Consider the following 16,774-nt stretch of genomic DNA (forward strand, 5'->3'; position numbering starts at 1 on the left):
CCAAATATCACTCAACCAAACTCCATTGGTGAAATCAGTCATTTTACCTCGAAGAACACAGGAGTTGCTGGTCTTCCACCGCTGCAGCCAGTCATTTTGTTTATGTTATTGTGTGACTTTAGTGATTGCAAAATAACCCTTTAAAACACCAGTGCCACTCAATAACACAAACAAACTAACAGATCGAGGAACTGTAGACCAGCTACTTCTGCATTCTGTGTGGTAAAATTACTGATTTTGCCAACAGAGTCTGGTAGAGATATTTGACTTATATAACAGTGGTTTCCCATCAGGAAAGGCTGTCTGATGGCAAGGTAAAGAGGTGAAAATATTACAAATATGCACAAGCACTCTGGCTGTTTCTCCAAGCTAATCCATAAAAATCCACTTAAAATAATCTCCACTATCTCTATAAACAAACAAGCTTTAATGTGTTAAGTGGCTTTTAACTCATTAACATTGGATTTGCCACTTTGGTGTGTTTGTGAGCTTTCAAGTCTTGATATGGAAACAACACAGATGCTGCAAATGGTTGGGTTGTTGTACTTGTACGGTTTGAATTGCAATTAATTTCATCCCAGGCTAATCCTGCACCAGTTCATCCCCTAAAACCACTAAAATATCGCTTTATGTGACTTTTTTTTAAATCAGGATTAATCCTAATAAATAACATTCAGTCTGATACCATAATTCAGTTCACTGGATATGTGATTAGAAATTGATATGCAAAATGTGAATTAATGTTAGAAACCAAACATTTAATTTGTCCACCATGTTTCTGCCTATACAACAACTCTGCAACTGGTGTTACAATTTTCCCTGACTTGCAGAGATTTTGCTCCAACTTGAAGGGCTGTTCATGTGAATTTTCCCAGTCAGGAGTTCATTTTTTCCAATTATTCTGACACCACATGAATGCAGGATTACTGTAGAGGCATGAGAGTGGTAAAGCTATCAGTCTTCTTATCCAATTCTCCATCAGAAAGTGAGTAAGCACATTTCTCAAAACGTGGAACTATTCCTTTAAGGTTGTCTGATATGCCCCGGGGGATGTTTACCTGCAGATAGAAAGCATGGTGGTGAAAGCATTTTTGTGGAGAGAAGAAATTGCAAAATGTGTGTGTGTGTGTGTGTGTGTGTGTGTGTGTGTGTGTGTGTGTGTGTGTGCGCGCGCGCTCTGGTGAGAGGAAGATGGCTCTTGCCTACATAATCACACACTCGCTTCACTTTGGTGGCAACCCGCCCCACCACCACCGCCGCCGCCGCCACCACCTCTCTTACATCCAGTCCCTCCCTCCACCTCTCTCTGTCTGGAGCTCCGTGCATTTCTCTCTGAGGATCTGCACAATAATGGAGTCGCATCATGCAGCAGCAGCAGCAGCAGGTCTCAGTGTTTTCAGCAGAGCTGTGAGCCCTGCACACATCAGACTGGAGGATCTGTAATTTACTAAGTTTCCTCTTTTATATTTTTTTTTCTAATTCACTGCACAAGGACTTCTTTCATATTTCTCTGCGTCACGTCTTTTTATGTCGTCTGACTTTTTCCGTGTTTTGATGTTTATATGAGGGGGATTAACGGGCCCACCATGGTTTTTCCAACATAAATCAACAGCTTTTTCCTACGTTTTAGTGCAGCCTGCTTTCTGTTTACCTATAACAGCGAATGGGAGGATCTCATTGGGTATATGTTTTTTTTTTTTATTTAAAAAAAAAAAGAAGCTGTGAGTAGATTTTCTGGAAGCGGTTATGGGCCAATTTTTCTCTCCACAGATGGGTCTTTCGGGGGTGAAATCACAGGAACCATGAAGTGAAACAGCTCAGGTTTTTTGTTTGGAGGATTTGCGACATGGGCTGAGCTCCTGTGATGACTCTTTTCTCCTGAAAGCTGTTGAATATTACCCGAGGATGGACGACGGAAAACGGAGACGGATAAAACTCCAACTTATCTGTTAGACTGTAATTAGATATCTTCACCTTTGCACGCGGAAAAGAGCGCACACACCGGCACGGGGCTGCACCGGAGCCTTTGAGCGCACCGGACTGGAATTCACGCGTCTGCCAAGTTTCCAGACACTAAATTTGAGGGTTTGTTTTTTTTTTTTACAGTGGATTTTGGTTTTAGAGTGATATCATTTGGCATGTAGAAACAGCTTTTTTCTAGTTCAGCCTTTTTCCATCAAAATAGTTGTAATAACTTAAATTTGGACTCCAAAGCATCAGGCAAGTTTGCAATCACTACATTTGAGGGGTTTTTTTTAGAGTGGACTTTGGTTTTAGTGCGATATCATTTGGTATGTAGAAACATTTTTTTTCTAGTTTTGCCTTTTTCACATAAAAATAGTTACAGTGATTTAAATTTGGACTCTAAAGCATCGGGCAAATTTCCAATCACTAAATTTGAGGATTTTAGAGTGGAGTTTGGTTGGAGTAGATTGTAATGTTTCTAGTGCTGCTTTTGTCATAAAAAATAGATTTAATAACATACATAAATACTCTAAAGAATAAATAACAATGTATATTTATGTGTCTGGTGTTAAAATATGCAGGCGCATGTATGAACAATGTTATAAAATTACCCTAGAATAAATGTAAAGTGAGCAGATGTGGTTTTCTTTTTCCACATAAAGTGGTTTTGACCAAAATAGCCTGATTATTTTGTGTTTTTTTATTTTAGTTGAGTATTTTTGGATTCGTTTATTTTACACTCGGTTTTAAATTTCACGCACACATCTCTTGATGCGTGGTTCTGAGACTCGGCTTTAGTTCCAGTCCACCACAGTGACCGTCATTGTTTCAGCTGTTCAGGGAGCCTCCTCTCCGGACCATGTGGCTCCCCCGCCTGGCCCTGCTCCTGCTCCTGCTCCGGTCCTCCGGTGTGCTCCTGGTGGAGGGCATCAACACGTGTCAGTCCATCAACCTGGACAAGCAGAAGTCCCGGCGCATCGAGGCGGTCCGCGGCCAGATCCTCAGCAAGCTCCGCATCCGCAGCCCGCCGGACGAAGACGAGGAGCCGCCGGCCAGCTCGGTGCCGCCGGAAGTCATGCTGCTCTACAACAGCACGAGGGAGCTGCTCAAGGAGCGCGCGCGTCTGGCAGAGTCCGCGTGCGAGCGCGAGAGCAGCGAGGAGGATTATTACGCCAAAGAGGTGCAGAGGATTGACATGCTGCCGCCCCGCACTGATACAAGTGAGTTCATGTCTGACACCGACAATGTGTGGTCCAGGAGACCTACTAGTAATAAAGCAGTGATGGAAAGTAACTAATTAGGGGAGACCGGGGTCAATTGTACCAGGAGTCAGTCGTGACAACTTTATTTCCTCCGGTAAGAAACAAGCTAGAGTGATGACACTCACTCTGCACATGCTCAGTAGGATTCACTCTCTGCCTGTGGAAACAGAATCATTTCACCTCAGTGGAAGTTTTCAACAAAAAACACTTTTGAGGTATAGAAGTTACTTTTTGGATCACTGCAAATTTAAACGCCAATTCTATCTGGAGGTCATTGTTTTAAAATTAGCATGAACAAACTAAATTGTACTAATATGGGTGTTGCTAGTTAGCATACAAGATTTTGCTACGGCTGCAAGATCCACATGGCCCAATATAATCATATTGTTTGTCTGTGATGACATACTTTTCTGTTAAAAAATTAACATTTTCACTACATTTAAATGTAATTTTACTTTTATTACAATTCAAAGAATTAAAAACTAGCTACCACTACATGGTTGCTGATCATCTGCAAAAATGGAAATACACTTTTGCTTTGATATATAAAATGTGTAACATTAAAAAAAACCCAAATATTGAAAAACTCTTAAGGAACAGTATTACATTCTACAGCAGTAATGCGATTACTTTGAGATGTGAGTTAATTAGAGTTTTTTTTGTCAATGTTACAATTGTCCCCAACCAATCAACATCAACATTATCATAGTTTTCTCCTTATTATTGAAAATATATCAGTTGTATTTCTAATTAGAGCACACATATGTTTCCTATATCAAAAGATGAGTAGTGTATTTCAAGTAGTCCTTGAGTTATAAGGAAAAATGTAAAAAAATAAAAAAAAAAGTTACAGTTGCCCCCAGTATCCCCCATTCTACTTTACACTTCTACTTCACAAAATTTTCTAAGCCAATATTGTAGTCTTTTAAATGTAGTTAAACTAGTAATTTATTTAAGTACATGTAGTTCACTGCTTCAACACTGAAAAATCTTGTTCACAAGTAAAATTCAAAATATTACTTACCTGGTGAATAACTTGATGCATAAGCACCACTTTAATGTGTCTGGTCCAGGTGGTTATAACTCTGACTACTTAATATATGGGCAGTTCACTCTATAGCAAAGCACCATACTTTATAGGGTTAATAAGTGCTGTTGTGTGTAAAATGTTCTGGAAAGTAATTAATACCTCTAGCTGTCAGTTTCAGTAAATGGACTAAAAAGTGCATAATTCCCCCCTGAGATGGAAAAGAGTCAAAGTGTAAAGTTTCACAAAATAGAACCTCTGAAATCTAAGGTAAAACTGCCTCAGAATTTCACTTAATTATGGTATTTACGCACATAATACTTCAACAGAAATACTGCTTGTCATTGCCTGTTTAAACCAGGGATACTGCTGGGAGCTACTACTGCCTGTCTCCACCCCATGTTTTTAATTTATTTATTTAACCAGGTGAAACCCATTGAGATCAACAGTCTCTTTTGCAAGGGGGACCTGGCCACGACAGGAGCTTAGAAAAGGTTACAGCAATACCCACAATAAAACATGTAAGATAAACATTAAAAGTGGCTACACTGAACTTTTATATGGTGTTGATTTTGGAGGCCCCTGTCGATAAAAGCAGTAGTGTTTCCTTTGCCATAATCACAAAATACAACATCAAAAATAAAATTATCTAAATATAAATCTCCTCATTCTTCTTTTTAACTGGTCAGCATACTTCTTACTGTGACTGTACTTGCGAAAATGTCAACACAGGCTCATTTGAGCTGGAGGAGAATCCGACCCGATGGCAGGCTTTAGGAACAAATATATAGAAATAACCGATCTTCTCTCTTACGGTCTTGTTTGTTTATGTAGGTCACATAAAGGCATCAGTATTAAATTGAGACTGTTTCATAATCGGTTCAGAACTCCTTTTTGCTAGGTTAAACGTGTCGAAATAATTAAAATGCCCATAAAATAGAGACCAGGCAGGGAGACCGGTTTTTCAGTTTCAAGTACTTTTTGAGGGCTATAAACTAAGATGATTGGTGTCCCTGCCTGAAAATGGTGAAGAAAGGGGTGGAGAAAGTCAAGTTATCAAGAGATGAACCCTCTGCTCTCTGATGCCTTCAGACTTCAGAGCAGCTCCGGGGTGATAAACTGTCAGCTGTGGTTGGTCGCAGGCAGCTCTCACGCAAAGAAACAGAACTTCATGGATCTTATTTAGGAGATTTTAAGATTAATGGCGCTGGATACTACATGCTGCATAATTACACATCTGTCTCACTGGGAGGTGATGTTTCACACAGCATGGACACAACAATCACCCATATATTAAACACAAGACCAGACACATCTACTCACCATGCCCTAACCTATAATTATGTCTCGAGACACTCATCAGCAGTAATTATGTCCGAGACAATGCATCACAGCGCTGTTTTAACCAGCAGTATAAATACAACAGAAGGCATGAGATGTTGTCGGATCATTAGTCATCCTTCATGTTTCTTTATCCAGATGCGGTGCAGCCAGCAGCCCCCAACCCCCACTACAGAGTCGTCCACTTTGACGTCAGCGGAGTGGACCTGACCAACAGCACCCTGGTCAAGGCTGAGTTCAGGATCTTCAGAGCTCCCAACCCGCAGGCCCGGGCCTCAGAGCAGAGAGTAGAGATCTATCAGGTAAAAGATCATTTTGACGGCCTCTAAATTAGGATGTAATTAGCAAAATTCAGTAACAGACTTTTAGAATGCTAAGTCTTTTTTAAGGTTTAACTTCCAAATAAAGCTAAACATTGCGGCCCTGCAGTTACAAAGGAGATGCGTCAAGGGTTAGTTTCGATTATTTGAAATGGAGCTGTATGAGGTACTTATCCATAGTCAGTGTTTTACCTACAATAGGAGGCCGGTCGGCATGTTCCCACTCTGCAGAACCAGGAGTGCTGAGGAAGGCAGCTATGCAATGAACTGCTGTGGACAGGGTCCGCAGAAAAGTATATTTTAGCCACTTAAAAAAGGCAAACCTAAAAGAAATTAATGTCAGTTTAAGTGCATGCTATATTTAGAATATTTTCACTGCTTTATTTTGCTATCAGACATCCTTTTCCAACAGGAAATCATAATTATATAAACTAAATATCACTCTGTCCAAACCAACCAAACTCTATTGGCAAAAACAATAATTTTACTGCACAGAACACAGGACTTCGTCTTCTACTATTGCCTCGATCTGTTAGATTGTTTGTATGACTGTGTGACTTTTGTGTTTTAAATGGTTAGTTCGGATTCACTGAAGTCACACAATAACCCAAACAAGCTAATAGATTGTGGCCATGGTAGACGAGCAACTCATGTGTTCTGCAAGTTAAAATAACTGGTTTTGCCAATGGAGTTTGGTGGCATTTGGAGGGCGCGATATTTGGCCTATTCTTTTATTGACAGGTAAAGCAGTAAAAATATTTAAAAATATAGCGTACACTTAAATTGATATTCTTTATTCTTCTCCAAACTAGGGGCGTGCTCATGTACCTCATATATACCCAAATCAAATATCCAAACTATCATGTGTGCTTCTTTATAGTTACTTCATGCTCTATTTGTACCCTTTCATTATAAAAGCAGCACTCCCAGAAGTTGTGTGTTGTCAACATCACAGAAAAATACTGTTTATATGTGTAAGGTGTGAATATGAATCTGTTTAAAATTAGTTTCTTGTGTAGAGGTTCAGGATTTCTGACACTACGCCAACCTGCAGTCACTATTATGACACTAATTTTTCACCACTTACAGTATATTTATATTTTGGCTTGAGGGAGACATTAAACACCTATTACAGAAAAATGTTAGCCACAGGAGAGTGAGTGAACATAATTTACATGCCTGAAGATGATAATTGCCCCATGCCATTCATGTGTCATGTAAAAATGAGGGAAAATTAACTCACTGTTTATCAAAGTGGAAATTATGATATTTACTCACCATCCTGACAGGAAGATGAGAGGAAAGAAAAAAATATGACTGTATCTGTACGCCAGTCAGTGGTGGAAGAAGTAGTCAGATCTGAAAGTAAAAATATTATAGTGTCAAAGCTACTCAGTTACAAGTAAAAGTCCTGTGCAGTATTTGTGTAGATGTACTTAGTTATATTTCACCACTGATTTCCGCTCCATCGCTGTCGTGTTTTTCTCCCGGTGTGCGTTTCTGTGACGTCAGCTGCTGAGGCCAGATGAAGAAAGCACCTCCACTCAGCGTTACATCGACTCCCGCACCGTTCAGCCGAAGGCGAAGGGAGCCTGGATCTCTGTGGAGGTCACCGAAACCATAAAGGACTGGGTGTCAGATCCAGGTCAGCCCTCAGCTCCAGTAAACAATTTACAGTGTTTGTGAACTTCATCTTCGTCCGCTGATCTCACTGTGTGTCCTCCTCTGTCTCCTCTTCTACCGATCAGAGAATAATCTTGGCCTGAAGCTGGGCGTCCACTGTCCCTGCTGCACCTTTGTCCCGTCCACCAACAACATTGTTCCCAACAAGAGCGAAGAGCTGGAGGCTCTTTTTGCAGGTTTGTTGCAGGTTTTTTCACTGCATATCGTACTACTTTATAATATACAGAGCGGATAATTACAGCAGCTCAACGCTCGGGTTAACCCTCAGTGACACTAAACCTTAGACTGTGTTTATATTTTGACTCAAGGGAAATTTTTCACACCTCTTACAGATTTTTTGGAACAATTTTTGTTCATTTTTAAAAAAGGGAAAAAGCATGCTTACAGACAGAAACAGACTTTAACGGGACATATATGACAGACCAACATATCCATATCCATCCGTACTGCAACTGAGCAATATTACCTTGAGTTGCACCTTTATGCTTCCAGTAGCATTAACTAAAACATTTATTTTTGTCTTGTTTTGCACCATGAGACCTTGCAGATTGCTCTGTGTAGAGAATATCCATAAAAGTAAGGAACCACTGTTGTCTCTGCAAAGCAAGAGTAGCGTAATCATGTCAACCATCTTTACTCGTTAATTTAAATAAAGAATCATCATTCAACAATAAAACCAACAGGGAGCAAGGCACAGATAATTCCAACATCTCTGTCAGACTTGAAGAAACACAGTTCTCAAATCTGAAAACTTCTGGAAATCCTCATACCTCATATACATAAGAGTGCCAGAAGCTCCCTGAGGGCAAAGCGTGCAATTTAGGGATTGTCTGGCTTTCATCAGAAATAATTTGTGAGCAGTGCAATATGTTCTCAAAACAAAATTAGAATGTATAATGTAAAAAAAAATGCTCAGCTTAATCTCCTCTTCCAGACAAGAGACAAGCTGCTTCATGTCCTCAACAGAGATGTTCAGGAAGAGACTGAGATGTTAGATTCGGCCTGAACATGATGATATTAGACTTCCCTGAGGGCTGCAGCCGCTTTCTGTACATGTTGTTTGTTTGTTGTTGGCGTACAACAGTAGTTACATTGACACTACATGTGAAAATTAGCCATTGAGCTAACCGCAACACATGAATAAATAAACAGAGATGACGACCAGTGTGTCAAAGATTTAACTAATTAACTAAAAATGAGGTCAAAGGGATTGTTCAGATTATTTGAAGTGGGTTTGTATGACGCATATATCCAAACTCTGTGTATCTAAGCAACGTGCTGCTGTGGATGGGGTCAGCAACATAACGTATTTTGGCCACTGAAGAAAATCAATATCAGTTTAAGCATACACTATTTTAATAATATTTCCACTGCTTTACTTTGCTGTCAGACAGAGTTCTGATGTTATATGAGCCAAACATCGCTCTCTCCATACAAACCACACTCACTCAATATGAGTGATTTTACCTCACAGAACATGAGAGTTGCTGGTCTACTGCTGCCTTAATCTGTAATTGTCAAGTAACACAAAAACGAAAACAAGCCAGCCGATCGAGGCGGCTGTAGACCAGCAGCTCTCATGTTCTGAGGTAAAATTTGTCAAAGGAGTCTGGTGGCTTTGGAGAGAAAAATACTAAGAGCAATATAACTTCATTTTCCCATCAGCAAAGGTGTCTGAGGAAAAGTAAAACAGTGAAAATATTCTAAATATAGTGTACACTGGAATTGATATTGATTTCTTTTTTTTTGTGGTTGTTAAAGTACATTTTGCTGCTGACCCTGTATACACCAGTACTCTTCCTCCTATAAACTGTGGGCATGGCGTCCGCCCTACACCGACTATATAACCCCACTTCAAAAAATCCAAAACATCTCTTTAACCTGACTTTTATCCTGATGGCCTTAGAGATGAGAAATTTATCATGTTGGTTGTAAATGTCTTCACCAGGGCATTAAAAGCACTTACTTAGAGATTTATCGACACAGCAATAATCCCACAGGTCACAAAATGTGACCATAAAGTGGAGACTATTCTGTGAGGCGCCTCTGCAATGATTTATGAATCACTTACTCACGCTCCTATAGGAATAATGGAGAAACTGTTCCTCCACACACTGTGAATCTATTGAGTGGCAGACTGTCTGCGTTGCTTCATTTAGGCCCTAAATTACGGCACTTTCCTCAGGATTTACACGCAGCTGAGCCAAGTCTGGGGTTTTTTTTGCCCCTCGGAAAACTCTTGATACTGATGTAAGACAAGCAGGGGCTTGTTTTGTGCTTCTGTGCTACTATAGGCAATGAAGGCCCCGCAAAACCATGCAATCATATACATATAGACATGGCCGTTCCTGGCCTGGGAAACATCTGTATCATGTATGTATTTCAGTCCATGTGCTGTAAAATTTGTTTTTAAAAAATCAAAAATCGTACAGCTGCAAAAACACTTGAAGCGTAAACACAGAAGAAATTCATGAACTCAATCTGTGATTCTGTGGTTCTTAGTGTATCCAACCTGCAGTAACTCAGTAGTTCCCAGTCTTCTTGGCTTGTGACCTCACAAAAGAAAGTATTGTTTACCCACAAACCCTTGTCACAGATTGCATATATCTTGAGTCGTGAACAGTTCCACTAATGAATGATGTTTCCTTCCCGGATTGTTTTATTTGAATATTTTTTATGAGCTTAAAGAGACAAAAGTATTCAGTATTTCACAATAGAAAACCAAAGATTATTCAAAGTTTATGCGTTTCTCCTCATATTCACAGTTTCTCTGTGCAATGGAATTCTTTGTTTGCCTTCCTGATAAAGATATAAAGATAGAAAAAGAGAAAAGAGCGTAACATCACTGTCAGGCGGGAACCTTGTATCTCCATATTTTGACTTGTTTTTCATAAATCAATGTTACTGGTTAACCTTTATGTCTGTCTGTGGCGTTAACAATTATTTAACCATTGCAAAGTTTTAAAAAGGAGTTACTAACTTTGGCCAAGTGGCATTCAAACACTTTTTTTTTTTAATTTCTTGAAAATATTTCATGAAAACAGTTTTAGATGTACAAGATTTCAGCCAAACAGCAACAATAAGTAAAGAAACCGAGATTTTAGTACTCGAGATTAGAGAAATGTAAAAAAAAACAAAAAAAAACACACACACACAAAATAGCACCACAAAATCCAAATTACATATACATATTTTTGTTTTTTTGCTCCCTGATGAAGGTTCGATGCTGAAACATGTCAGAGTTTGTTTGTTTTAAGGTCTAACAAGACCACAATAAATCCATTTAAGTTGTTTTAAAAGAGAGTTCCACCTCAAACAAATGTGGTGCGAGTTCAGGAAGTGGTATTTATACATCTATATTGTTTTGGTGTGAGTTGCAGGGTTTGGGAGATATCGGCAATAGAGACGTCTAACTTCTCTTGAATATAATGGAACCAGATGTTACTCTGCCTGTGGTGCTCAATCGCCAAAAAATACATCTGAAAAACTCAACAGCAATGCCTCTTTTTAGAAGTCATGACCTGATTAGTCAAGATACTCCCCAGACCGTGTTGTGGCAGTTTTATGTTGGAACTACTTTCTTTCTACAGTAGAATCTACCGGAACTACTTTATTTTTACTAGACACTCACATCAAAACTGTCTAGATGGATAAATGACACTACAGGTAAGAGGAAAAATATGGATTTTGAGGTGAGATATTGCTTTTGTCATTGTGTGACCCCCTGCAGGTCCCAACCACCAGCGTGAGACACACTGCATTAATTTTGACACTTCTCTCTGTAGGTGTGGATGATGAGAGGCTTCGTCAGATAAGAAAGCCCGGTCAGGTTAAAGGCCAAGCAGACTTCAGCACCAAGACGCCACACCTCATCCTCACCGTGCTGCCCAGTGACCGAGTCGACAACCCGGCCAAGAAGAACCGCAAGAAGAGGGCGGCTGCCACAGACACCACAACCTGCTCCCGGTAGGCCACCAACCACCCGCCTGTGTGTGTGTGTGTGTGTGTGTGTGTGTGTGTGTGTGTGTGTGTGTGTGTGTGTGTGTGTGTGTGACTGGCTGACTGACATTCTTCCAGGATTTGTAGTTTTATAATTCTGAGATCTCGTTGTGGTGGGCGGTGGATTCTTTCCTTCTGACCCAAGAATCTCACTTTGCAGACTATTGTGTGGAAAACTAACAATACTGAGCCTGTGTTTAGACTGCAGGCCAACACGCAGCCACTGTTTTATTTAGACTACCTCACGCTGCAGGGGAAAACTCTGGCAGCCGTGCATGGTCATTACCGTGTGATGGCTGCATCTTCAATGGTGACCCGTTGTCCTTTTCCCATGACCCAACATTGGGCCCTTGCCCTAGACCTTGACCGGCAGGATGGGAGTTGAAATATTTCTGTGTGTGTTTTTGTGTGTGTGTGTGTGTTGTGTCTCAGTGGTTCAGACCAGACCTGCTGCTTGCGCTCGCTCTACATCGACTTCAGGCGGGACCTCAACTGGAAATGGATCCATGAGCCCAAAGGTTACAAAGCCAACTTCTGTGCCGGCAGCTGTCCCTACCTCTGGAGCGCCAACAACCACTATAACATGGTGAGTCAGGTCGTCTATTTCTGTAAGATGACATATGAGCATCTCAATACTTTATTGGTACCGTCGAGAATGTGTCCGTAGCAGGGCTCAAAATTAACGTTTTCCCTCAGTGTCCCACAGCTGTCCAGAGTTCAGCTTTCAACTGTCCCAAACTTTAACAACCATTGTCACAGGTTATTTTTTTCATTCTACCCAATAAATAAAGTTTAATAACTTTGTTTTAGTAACTCTTATCTTCAGTAATATCACTTCGTTGACTGACTCAGGTCCACCATGGAAGTTCTGTAAGTTGTTCCCTGCAGTTCTATCTGAATAAAAAATTGAAATCACCTTACATATAGGTGTTTGTCAACAGTCAGTTTTCATCCTTCTTGGTTGATCGATAAATACATCACTGCAAATGCAAACCTGTTTCAGATTGGTAGACAGCGATTGTAAATTAAGTAAACACACTTTGAACATATGTCCATAGTACACAGTGAATTTTATATTAAAAAACATGACTGTGTAAGAGCGCATGTGACGTTTTAAAACCTCTTGTAAAGTCAAGAAAAGACAAATGTGCTCCTTTTTTTTCCAAATTATGTTTTTCTCCAATCTTCAGATTTGTGGCCTTTTTTCTTTGTCCTTTATAGCTTGAATGGAAACAGTGAGAAACTTCTCAACATGCGAAACAGCCAAGTTGTATGAATAGAAATCATCTGGGATTGATCAGCTATAAACAGTTTGTCCAGTCCAAACAAAAGCAACTTCTGAAATGTCAGAAAAATCTACGTAACTCCTCTCTTGTCTCTAGTAAAACTCTCTGGTTTCGACTAAATCAACTGCCAGCCTGACTTCAATGTACAGTAACTTTGAAAAGCGGGTGACGTTTGCCTTTAAATGAGCTTTAAGTGCATTGTTTGTGGCTGCTAAACACGTAGTTAGCTAAAATTGGTTAACCCCAGCGTCATAAATGGGCTGTCACCTCGCAGAGGCCTGTTACAGGACATATAGGCTTACGCAACACAGCCTGTTTGTCTCATAGTGTATGAGCTGGCCTGCAGCCACACTGACTCTTACATAACCTTCTCGTTTTTCTTCCTTCATGTCTTTTATTGTAACACATTTATCTGACACTTACATTTTTGCAATGACACATTTTGTTGTGGCCAACAAACGCCACTGTGGTTTTTACATTGTTTGATTTGGTTGGTTCCAAAGTTTGATGGAGTTTGGCAGTTTTTGTTGTACATGTCGAAGCGGAAAGAGAAAGAAGAAAGCACACTGACAGAGAGGGATTATAGAACACAGTAAATGCACAGCAATCAAAGTTAATGTTTAACATTAAAACATTACAACAAAACATTAGTAGGTGTTATTTATTAAGAATTCAACTCTCAAAGACCAGTTGTCCGTATGGTAAATATAAGATGACAGCCATGTTAGCTTAGCTTAGCACAAAGACTAGAAATGTGGGGTGAAGTCTGGTTGTCAAGGTGATTGTAACAGGGACCAGTGGAGACAGTTACCGTACCTGGGAAATAATCCTGCACACAGCCCTGTAAAAAAAAAAAACAAAGCTTGTTTATTTAACACACAACAAACAACATGTTAATTAGTGAGTTTAAGGGGCCAATCAGACAGATGCTTTGCCACAGGTGAAAATGCGTTGGCAAAGTGCATTGGGCAAAACAGCCGGTACGCCTGTGGATTGGGTTAATCTCTCTCTCTCTCTCAAAGACAAGTAACCTACATGAAACTCATGCATGAGCTATGGATTCCTCTTTCCCCCTCACACACTCCATACCAGGGTACCAGCTTATTTCCCCTCATTGATTGATACAATTGGCTGCCTGGGCAAAGTGTGACGAGTAGTGTGACTTCACGCCTTGCACTGAAAGGTTGAGAATATTATTGCTTCTACTATGCGCATCTAAAAACCATTTCAGGTGTTCTATGCCATAGGAAAATAAAATAATGTTTTTTATTGGCAAGGCCTTTTTTAAAACACATCTTGGGTCTGATCACCCACTTTGAGTGGCTAGTTGGAAAATGTTGTCACCTTTGCACAGAGTGCGTTTTCAGTCTTTATGCTAAGCTAACTTCCAATTTAGTCGACAGATGTGAGAGTGGTATCGATCTTCGTAACCAAAATAGTTTCCCAGTATGTCAAACTGTAGGTGTATTTATTGCGTGATATTCTGGTGTAATTTAATCACTGAGCCTCTAATTGTCCTTTTAAAGAATCAAAACGTTCCCCTCTAGTTGACTTCCTTTTCCAACCAAAACCTGAAGAAGACCCAGAGTGGGTTGAAAAGGTCAGCATTACTTTATGATTTTTAACCTTGACATGCCCTAACTAGTAAAGCCTTTTCAACTATCCTTGGCTTGGTGCAAGTGTGCTTAAAGTAAATCCTGTGGCTTCCCATTTTTCTGTGTTGAACTATTCCTTGAAAAGTGGCCTGGCAACGTGAGCAAACAACCCCACAACTGTCAGCACATTTTGATTCAAAGGTTGCTAAATCCTCCTGATTGGTGTAAAATGTACGTGACATCAGCTTTTCCCAACTGAGCCACTACATACCAGAGAGAGGAGCAAAGAAAACACAAATGAGGAAAACCTCTCATGTGAAATAACTACTCATGCACTGGCAAAAACTTGTGTCCATCAAGAACCTCGTCATCAAGGTGCAAAATTAACCAAATGGCTTGTGAAGTTTTCTAGCCGCTCACTAATTTACCATTGTGTTTTTGGCTGGTGAGTGAAACAAATCTACCAGCTACTTACATATTTTACCAGCGTTTGGCTGGTGGTTGGTGATAATTTTGTGCCCTGTTCCTAATTCGTGGTAAGAAGGCCTTTCAGGCCTCTAATACCCCTTTATGTCTTTACCTTGGTCAGATCCTGCCCCTGTACAACAAGCTGAACCCAGAGGCCTCGGCCACACCCTGCTGCGTTCCTCAGGACCTGGAGCCCCTCACCATCATGTACTTCATTGGCCGCACACCACGTGTTGAGCAACTCTCCAACATGGTCGTCAAATCCTGCAAGTGCCGCTGAGTGCAGAGGACGAGGTGAGGGGGACGAGGAGGTGGAGGAGGGTGATTACAGGACCAGAACTACAAACTGACTCCGTTCAGAGGACAGATGGATCTTTTGTTCATTAATCTTCGCTGTTCGATCACCTTTAGCAGACTTTTGAGATGTTATATTTTTAAGCTACTTGACTCAAATATGAGGATTTTGTTCCCAGTCTTTACAGGCATGAAAACTTCACCTTTCTTCATTCTCTGGAACTTTCCGTCTGATATAGGACCCTGTAAATACGACCACATAGCTGTATTAAACCTGTACCTGGATATTAAAGGGGCTGTTGTGTGATTTGGCCACATTTCATCTGCATAAAAAGGATTCTTTTATCAGGATTTTGATTCCAGCCCGGTCGTATTCCTGCGGCTGCGAGCGAGACGTGTGCTTGTTTGCTTTAGGTTTGAAGGTGTTGATAGGACGGCGGCGGTGTGGAAAGGTTTGCAGACTGGAGATCTTTAGGGCGAAAGAGGGAGGCAGGGAGCAGATAGAAAAGAGAGAGAGAGTGAGAGAGAGAGGAGCTGTGTCCAGGCGGAGGGCCCTGCCAGCTCTCTGCGGTCCCGGGCTGAAATCTGCCCGGCGTAAACAGGATGTGAAAGATTTCCAGACACCGACCCGACCACTCACGGAACGCCAGATTTAAACGCTCCCCTCATCTCCTCTGTCTCTCCCTCCTCGCTCTGTGTGTTGCTGGAGGTTCTGGGATTTGTGGTGGGAGGAGAGAGGGAGAGAAAAGAGAGGCTTTGAAAATGAGACGTGGGATGATAGGGCTGTATTTGGAACGGCTACAAGTTTGGAAGGTGGTATTTTGCAGCCTTAGCAAATTTGTAACTATTTGGGTCTGGCTCAAACATTCAGCCGTCACACTCTCCTGCTCATTTTCTTAACGTGCATTTGTTATCTTATTGTGAAAGACTGTCGACTCATTGCTTTGCCTATGTTATGATAATATTCTGTCATACCTATGTCTCACTGATAAACACACACTCACACACACAATCTGTCTCTACACCCAAGTATCCACATTGACCACTTTTGATAGAATGTCTAAACGCTGAAAATAAAAAACATCCCTAGGGCTCATTTTAAATATAGGCTCTCTGGTATGCCAGTGGTTTGTGTCTGTGTGTGTGTGCGTGTATGAGACACACAGCCAGAGAGCGACTGGGTGTGTGTGTATGTGGAAGGTGAGGTCATGCGTGATAGCACAGAAATGATTCCCTGGCTTTTATTGTGAATTTTATTGTGACTGTGACAGCAGGTGTTCTCCGCTGACAGTGAAATGTGGATTTGTGCATTTTATTTTGAAAAACCTGGTTGACAATAAAGTTTTAGTCGAATAGTAAACAGTCCAGTCTGACAAACACAAGTTTGTCCTAGCAGCATCTGGTCATGGATGTATTATAGTGGTTTTCAAGCATTTACTGAAATTATAGCTGCAGATAATTCTCGTCTCTGATTGGCTGAAAAGTGAGTGGGCGGGGTGGCTGGGATCCGGAAGTGTTTTTCTCTCAACAATAT

General features: G+C 40.8%; 1 protein-coding gene across 1 annotated transcript; it reads left to right on the top strand.

Annotated features, from left to right (window-relative positions):
• The first annotated feature begins 1,186 nt into the window (after positions 1-1,186).
• On the top strand, positions 1,187-15,532 carry tgfb5 (transforming growth factor, beta 5). The gene is made up of 7 exons (XM_084719009.1): positions 1,187-3,185; positions 5,734-5,897; positions 7,428-7,560; positions 7,664-7,774; positions 11,384-11,564; positions 12,030-12,183; positions 15,068-15,532. Exons 1-7 carry the CDS (start codon positions 2,825-2,827, stop codon positions 15,224-15,226), a joined length of 1,263 nt encoding a protein of 420 aa, XP_084575135.1. The 5' UTR covers positions 1,187-2,824; the 3' UTR covers positions 15,227-15,532.
• The last annotated feature ends 1,242 nt before the right edge of the window (positions 15,533-16,774 follow it).

Source organism: Lutjanus erythropterus, chromosome 5, assembly GCF_056507025.1.
Source record: "Lutjanus erythropterus isolate fLutEry1 chromosome 5, fLutEry1.hap2, whole genome shotgun sequence".
Lineage (NCBI taxonomy): Eukaryota > Metazoa > Chordata > Actinopteri > Lutjaniformes > Lutjanidae > Lutjanus > Lutjanus erythropterus.

Bases quoted from the DNA above. Each gene is read 5' to 3' on its own strand.
- tgfb5 (XM_084719009.1), top strand. From the start codon at position 2,825: ATGTGGCTCCCCCGCCTGGCCCTGCTCCTGCTCCTGCTCCGGTCCTCC. The intron at 3,186-5,733 runs GTGAGTTCATGT...TTCTTTATCCAG, and splicing joins GCCGCCCCGCACTGATACAA to ATGCGGTGCAGCCAGCAGCC. The intron at 5,898-7,427 runs GTAAAAGATCAT...CTGTGACGTCAG, and splicing joins AGAGAGTAGAGATCTATCAG to CTGCTGAGGCCAGATGAAGA.